General features: G+C 61.3%; 1 protein-coding gene across 2 annotated transcripts; it reads left to right on the forward strand.

Moving 5' to 3' along the window:
• The first annotated feature begins 1,089 nt into the window (after nt 1-1,089).
• On the forward strand, nt 1,090-7,460 carry BTBD17 (BTB domain containing 17). 2 transcript variants are annotated; one of them, XM_029212164.1, is made up of 4 exons: nt 1,090-1,426; nt 2,137-2,712; nt 4,323-4,599; nt 5,873-7,460. In XM_029212164.1, exons 2-4 carry the CDS (start codon nt 2,628-2,630, stop codon nt 6,945-6,947), a joined length of 1,437 nt encoding a protein of 478 aa, XP_029067997.1. In that variant the 5' UTR covers nt 1,090-1,426; nt 2,137-2,627; the 3' UTR covers nt 6,948-7,460. The 2 variants fall into 2 exon arrangements, with proteins under 2 accessions (XP_029067997.1, XP_029067996.1); XM_029212163.1 differs by having other exon boundaries at nt 2,137-4,599.
• Nucleotides 7,461-7,514: the final 54 nt, after the last annotated feature.

The following is a 7,514-nucleotide window of genomic DNA, read 5'->3' on the forward strand; positions in this document are numbered from 1 at the left end:
CTGCCCATTCTGAGCCGTGAAACCTCAGACAAGTCCCTTGAGTTATAGATACCCTTGCCTCGTGTGGGAAGCGACACTGCTCTCTGTTCTAGCTCAGAGTTGCTCTCAAGGAATTATGGAGCTTCCAGGTCGACAGGGCAAAATGAAACAGATTGTCTCAGATCTTCCATCTCCAAGATTGGGCAGGGCGAACGCCCTCCTTCTTCTCTCCAGCTCCAAGACTCTCACGCACACCACACACACACACGCATGCAGGGAATTCCCTGGCAGTCCAGTGGTTAGGACGCCGCGCTTCCACTGTAGGGGGCACGGGTTCGATCCCTGGTCAGGGAAATAAGATCATGCATGCTGTGCGGTGTGGCCCAAACAAAACACATGCATGCACACCTACACACCACACACACACACACACACGTGTGCACACATACATAGCACGCGCGCGCGCGCGCACACACACACACACACACACACACACTCCAGAAAACCTCAGACTAAGAAAATGAGAATGGAGAGTGCGTATTCCTGGAGAGCCAGTTTCTAAATCAGTAGAGGGGTTTCAGGGATAACAGAAGTTAGAGCTAGTAAGAGATGGAGCCTCTCAGAGATGGGGAGTCAGAGGTGACCCTCCTGAGTCTTCTTGGTAACCTGGGACCTCCCCGATCCCTGCACACTTGAAATGCCATCCATGTAATTCTAGCAGGTAGACCTTAGCTTGGGGGTGTACATGACAATCGCCGAGATGCTGAGAAGACACAGGTGCCCTGGCTCCTAGGTGGAGTGGGGGAGATTCCAGTGCAGGCAGCCACACCTCTAGGGGCTGATGCAGCGCGAAGTTAAGACCATTTTCTGAGTAGTGGGTTCTCTTAGCCTCATCTTTTTATCATCAACATTCCTGTCGGAAAGCATTGCACATGGAAGCCGGGATGCCCTCAGAGGCCACGACCTCCATCACACTGAGGCTCTGTTTTTCTGAGCTGGGCCAGGGAGGTGGTGCAGCCCACGGGAAGGGCAGGCGGGCAGCCAGTGGGCAAGGCATGGTGGATCTGGACGAGGGGAACCAGGCGTGAAGGTCAGGACAGCCGGGAGGGGTTTCCGCTGGGCTGGACAGCTACATGTTTGCCAACCCGGACGAGGCAGGTGCCAGACCCACTTCCCGCTCTCTCTGTGGCTCCAGAGAGGGGGGTGGAGCTGTTGGGTCTCTCTGTGCCAGCCCGGGGCAGAAATCAATGCGTGGAGCTGGTCCCTGGCATCCAGAGAGCAAAGGAGGGTGGGCTCCCACCCATCCCCAGTTAAAGACCCAGCCTCAGGAGAAACTCTGAGCTGGATCTCTCAGGAGCACACCCCCCCTCCACCATTTCAATTCATCAACTTGGAAGGACTCCCTCCCATGGAGATCGGGGCCAGGCCCTACTTGCTTCTGGAAAAGGTGAGGCCTCCCCAGCACCTGCCCACCCATAACACACACCCCTTGGGCTCTAGACGCCACCCTCCTCTCTCTGTTCCTTTGTCCTTAGAAGAGCTCTCCTCTGTACTAACCCAGCTGAAACGGCCACCCAGCTCTCTGCCTGTTTCTCCAACTGTCAGGGTGGGGTACTGGGTCTGCTGTGTGTCTCCTTGGAACTCTGAGATGGGAAAAATTACACTAGGAGGTTGGACAGAAGCTGGTAAAAGAAGCCTTCCAACAAGGTGAACCAAGAGACCTGAGACCTCTTGGGAAGGTGAATTAAAGGAAGGAAGTGACCAGGCATCTCTAGTCCCCATGCCTGGATTTGGGCTGCTTGGGCGGGGGGTGGGATGCCTGCCGAGGACCAGCCTCCAGCGAGGCGGCCAGCTCTGTTCTGGGCAGGGGTCTTCCGTGCAGGGGTGCACAGGCTCGGGTGCAGCTCCTCTATGCCCAGCCCTGCCATATTAGCTCACCTTGACCCTGGGTGAGGGGTGTGATGGTCACAGCCCCCACCTCCCTAAAGACTCATCACCCTCCCAGGAACATTCTTCAAAGAAAACACGAAAATGCTACCAGTTACCCCGTGGGCCCCTATTTGAGACCCTTGCCCTCCTTTCTGGAGAGCCAGCCCACCCCAAAATGGGAGAGGGGGAGGGGTGGGAGCCTGAGCTGCCGCCGTGTTTCTCTTCCAGGCCCTTCCTTTGCAGCCGGCTCACCACGGCTCCCCAGCCGTGACGCTGGCAAGCTCGTGCTCTGTGCCAGGGTGGAGGCTGAGCCTGGGATCCGGGGAGGGGGCCGGCGACCCTCTGCGCTGGTGGCGGCCACTGGTTCTGGAGCCCCCTGCCTGCCCTTTGGAGAGCCTTAAACTTCCCAGAAGAGGAACGACCCGCTGTGCCAGGTGGTAGGAGCTATGGGGGAGGGTGCCGGATCCGTCCCCCTCAGGGGCCCACCGGCAGTACAATAGCCCCTGGGGCTGCTGCTCTCTGGCTTAACTCGTTGCCTGGGCAACAGCTGGGGCCCGTTTCCACCAATCCACGGCAGAGGCTGGGTGGTGGGCGGGAAGCCAGCCGGGGAAGGGAGGGCACCAGCCCCTTGGGCGGGACCCTATATAAGGAGGAGGAATGTGAGTGGAGAGGTCTGGGCTTCGCTCTCCCTCCAGTGGGCTTGGGGGCAGGGCACAAAGATGCTTAGGCTGGGCTACACCAAACCTGGGTCCTGGGCCAGCTTCTGGGCCATCCTGACCCTAGTGGGCCTGGTCACTCGTGCAGGTGAGTGGGCAGGGGGCAGGGAGAAGGGGCAGAACCTTCCGGCTTTAGCCACACACGGCCAGGAGGGGGCGGTGTCCAGCCGGCCAGGACGGGCGCAGAGTGGATTTGATCACACAGCTCCGTGGAGGAGGGCAGCCTGCCTCCGAGGGGACGAGGGCTGGGCAGGCGGGCAGGCAGGAGTCTCAGCGACAAGAAGACCCTTCCACTGTCCATTGTCCCAGGCAGCTGGGCCCAGCTAGAGGCGAGTGGGGTGCCATCAGCATTCAGGGCCTTCAATGTGACAGCTTGGAGAGGCGGGGCTGGGAGATAACCTCCGGCTCCTCTCTCACCCTTTCTTCCTCCCTCTCTCTCCCTCTTGCTTTACACAAAGATGCTCTGCTCTCCTGTGAGTGCCCTCTCCAAGAGCGCACATGGGCCTCGGGACAAGTGTGTGTGTGTGTGAGTGCGTGTGAGTGCGAGTACGTGTGTGTGTGTGTGTGCGTGCGTGCGCGCGCTGGGGGGTAGGTGTGCCCATCCGCTGCTGTCAGCTCCTCACACTGGGCTCCGCTTGGAGAAGCTGCTGGCAGTGTTTTCTGTCACTGAGTTTTCTGTCACCGAGGGCATGTCCCCAGCTGACCCTCACGGTATCCCTGGAAACATGCGAGAAGGGCCCAGCGCGCCCAGCCTGCAAGGCGGGAACACCAGCCTCAAGGCACAGGTACCCCGAGAGTCCTGTCCAGGACAAGCTGGCCCTCTGTGCTTTCTCTGGTCTCCCGCAGGCCAGTGGAGACGGGACCCAGGAGGGCTGCTGGGCCTGGAAGCAGCTTCCCCTCCAGGCTGCAGCCTCCTCTCACAGCCAGGCCCTCCCCTCCCACTCAGCGCTGGGGCGGATCCTCGGCCCCCCCCACCCCCCAGGTTGCCAAGCCCATCCTCTTCCAGGGCCTCTGGCAGGCTCCTTCTCAATGCTTCCTCAGGGAGCCTGTCTCTGATTCCTGCACCTAAAGGAGCTGCCACCCCACTGCTATCACCTCCCTTATTTACCACAATCTAAAGCTAGAGTGCTTACCTGTGTATGGATTGCCTGTCTAAGGAGCTCGTGCTTTGATGAGTGTAAGAAGCTGGCTTGTTTTGTCCACTGCGCTATTCTGAGCTCCCAGGAGCGTGTCTGGCTTGTAGTAAGTGCTCGGTTTGTTAGTGACTGCACTCCTTTGGACAACTCTTCCGAGGGGTGAGGTGCACAGTTCTTCAGGAGGTGAGACGGGGGGGAACCAAGAGGTTCCTCGACCCCCGCCTAGGGGTCTGGCATCATGGAGACCAGCTCTGGACACTTTGTCCCACGCTGGGTCACGAACTCTCCCCGCCAGGAATCTGCCCACCTTCCAAGAGCATCCTCTCAGGGTCTGCTCAGGGTCAGGTTTACAAGCTTCCCCACCCAGGATGTGCTTGTGTGCACACACGTGCATCCACGCACTTCATGGGCACAAACAGGTGAGCACACAGCCTCCCCAGGCTCATCCACTCTCTGCCCACATCCAACCACATGCATCTCCAGCTGGTCCCTCTGCAGCCCCAGCATGCTGCCCGGGGCCTGGGTGCCTTCTCAGGCTGTGCCGTGTTCCTTCCTGCTGCAGCCCAGAAAACCGATGTCGGCGGGGAGTCAACGGGCACCTCCATCAACCACTCCCAGACGCTGCTCCAACGCCTGCAGGAGCTGCTGCGGCAGGGCAATGCCAGCGACGTGGTGCTGCGGGTCCAGGCTGCGGGCACCGACGAGGTCCGAGTCTTCCACGCCCACCGCCTGCTGCTGGGACTGCACAGTGAGCTGTTCCGGGAGCTGTTGAGTAACCAGAGCGAGGTGGTGCTGCAGGAGCCCCGGGACGGTGCTGCTGTCTTTGACAAGTTCATCAGGTGGGGAAGGATCAGGGGGAAGACTCCAGGACTTTCCAAGCCCGTGGCTTCTCCACTCACAGGGTGATGGAAGCCCTGGATCCTAGCAGACATCATGCCCATTCCCTGGATGTCATTAGGATGACCCTGCAACCGCCTCCTTCTTCCCTCCTTCCACTGCACTCCTGCAAAATGCAGCGTGACTCCCCTGCCCTTGCCTGGAGGCTCTGTGTGGTTTGATGTCACTTACCAGTTACCCTCAGAGCTGTTTCCAAATCTGGCCCTGAGAGCTTTTAAAAACTGTAGATTCCCGGGCCCCACCCTGGATCCTGGGCTTCCCGTCTAGGGTTGGGCCAAGCAGTCGTTTCTTTCCTTTCTTAAAAAAATATTTATTTATTTATTTGGCTGTGCCGGGTCTTAGTTGTGGCACGTGGGATCTTTAGCTGCGGCATGCGGGATCCAGCTCCCTGACCAGGGATCGAACCCACCCCCCGCGTTGGGAGCGCAGAGTCTTAGCCACTGGACCACCAGAGAAGTCCCCCAAGCAGTCGTTTCTTATTTTAATGTCTCCGGGTGGCTTTGGTGTCTGGCCCCGTTTTGAACCAGAGGGCTAGGGAGCTAAAAACGTTAGCCATCTCTCTGCCCCATCTCCTGCCTCCTGCTAGTGGGGCACCATTCACACTCTAGCCTGAGAAAGTGACCCTGATTTGACGGCTTAGATAAGATGGCTGCAGAATTCGGGTCATTGTTTCCAACTTCCGGGCAACGGGAAGAGGGATAACACAGAAGGGCCAAAGGGTCTCCCCGCCACCCCAGTCAGTTCTATTTAACCAGCATTCCCCCAGTCCCACTCTGTGTCTCTGCGGAAACCTCATTGGCTAGAATTCAGTCACATGACCGCGCTCATTCTAAGGGAGCCTGGGAAACACCTTTTAGTCCCAGAGGCAAACAGCGAAGCGAAATGTCTTGCCCGCTCTCATAGCGAGCAGCTGGCGGCATGTGAGTCCAGACAGTAAACCCCGCAATGGCAGGAGCTACATCTGTCTTGTTCTAGCACAGAGCTCGGCACCTAGTAGGTGCTCAATACATGCGTGCTATTTCCATGTCCCCACGAGAAACGGAAAGAAGAGGCCGTGAGGTCGGATGGGCCTGGGAGGGCCCTTCTGTTGGCGCCCTTGCCCATGATGGTCTCTGACCAAGGCCGGGGCCCTCTGGACCCAGAAAGCGGCTCTGGGTGGGGTCGGGGTGGGCCCGCCCGCCCTGACCGCGCCCCATCTCTGCGCCTCTCCGGCAGGTACCTCTACTGCGGCGAACTGATCGTGCTGCTGGCGCAGGCCATCCCCCTGCACAGGCTGGCCACCAAGTACGGCGTGTCCTCCCTGCAGCGGGGCGTGGCCGACTACATGCGCGCGCACCTGGCGGGCGGCGCGGGCCCGGCGGTGGGCTGGTACCACTACGCGGTGAGCACCGGGGACGAGGCCCTGCGTCAGAGCTGCCTGCAGTTCCTGGCCTGGAACCTGTCGGCCGTGGCGGGGAGCGCCGAGTGGGGCGCCGTGAGCCCCGAGCTGCTGGCGCAGCTGCTGCCGCGCTCGGACCTGGTGCTGCAGGACGAGCTGGAGCTGTTCCACGCGCTGGAGGCGTGGCTGGGCCGCGCGCGGCCGCCCCCCGCCGTGGCCGAGCGGGCGCTGCGCTCCATCCGCTACCCCATGATCCCGCCGGCGCAGCTGTTCCAGCTGCAGGCGCGCTCGGCAGCCCTGGCGCGCCACGGCCCGGCGGTGGCCGACCTCCTGCTGCAGGCCTACCAGTTCCACGCCGCCTCGCCGCTGCACTATGCCAAGTTCTTCGACGTCAACGGCAGCTCCTTCCTGCCCCGCAACTACCTCGCGCCCGCGTGGGGCGCCCCGTGGGTCATCAACAACCCGGCCCGCGACGATCGCAGCACCAGCTTCCAGACGCAGCTGGGCCCCAGCGGCCACGACTCGGGCCGCCGGGTCACGTGGAACGTGCTCTTCTCGCCGCGCTGGCTGCCCGTCAGCCTGCGGCCCGTCTACGCGGATGCCGCGGGCACCGCGCTGCCCCTCGCGCGCCCCGAGGACGGCCGGCCGCGGCTCGTGGTCACGCCGGCCAGCAGCGGCGGCGACGCGGCGGGCGTGAGCTTCCAGAAGACCGTGCTGGTGGGGACGCGCCAGCACGGCCGCCTGCTGGTCCGCCACGCCTACAGCTTTCACCAGAGCAGCGAGGAGGCCGGCGACTTCCTGGCGCACGCCGACCTGCAGCGGCGCAACTCCGAGTACCTGGTGGAGAACGCCCTGCACCTGCACCTCATCGTGAAGCCCGTCTACCACCCCCTCATCCGGACCCCCAAGTAGCCAAGCGGGGCCCGGGGCGGGAAGCTCGGCGTCCCTGAGGCCTCTGGATCGGGAAATACAGGCCCGGCAGAGATGGGCCAGAGGGACCAGGAGTGGCATGGCCAGTGGAGGTGCCCACCCTGGCCCCCTGGGTGGAATCCACCTGAGGGGTGGTAGACCACATGCCTGGTTTCAGGAGCTGATTTCACACTGACCTGAAGGTAACGCTCTTGGTAGAATAAACCGGTGCTCAGAGAGGCGAGGGGGTGCTTAACCCACCCAGTTCGCGGGTAAAAACCATCCAAGGGGGGCTGCACAGGTCAGGGGCTCCCCATCTTTCTTTAGCTTTTCCCTGAGGGCCGCACCTCCACAGGGAACAGGGCACGTAAAAGCATCCAACTGGTCAAGGCACTAGGTACCCCTGTGGGAGCTTTCTCACCCTGAAGCTGGGGGGCTTAGCTGAGCAACTTCTGAGTCCCGACTTGCAGGGGGTAACCACTTCATTTGGCTTGTGGACCACCCCAAGTCTCTGGCCTCTCCTGGGAGGGGGTCTGGGGAGGGGGGAAGGCTGGTGGGAGGGGATGTGAA

Source organism: Monodon monoceros, unplaced genomic scaffold, assembly GCF_005190385.1.
Source record: "Monodon monoceros isolate NGI ecotype Baffin Bay Population unplaced genomic scaffold, NGI_Narwhal_1 Super_Scaffold_9, whole genome shotgun sequence".
Taxonomy (NCBI): Eukaryota; Metazoa; Chordata; class Mammalia; order Artiodactyla; family Monodontidae; genus Monodon; species Monodon monoceros.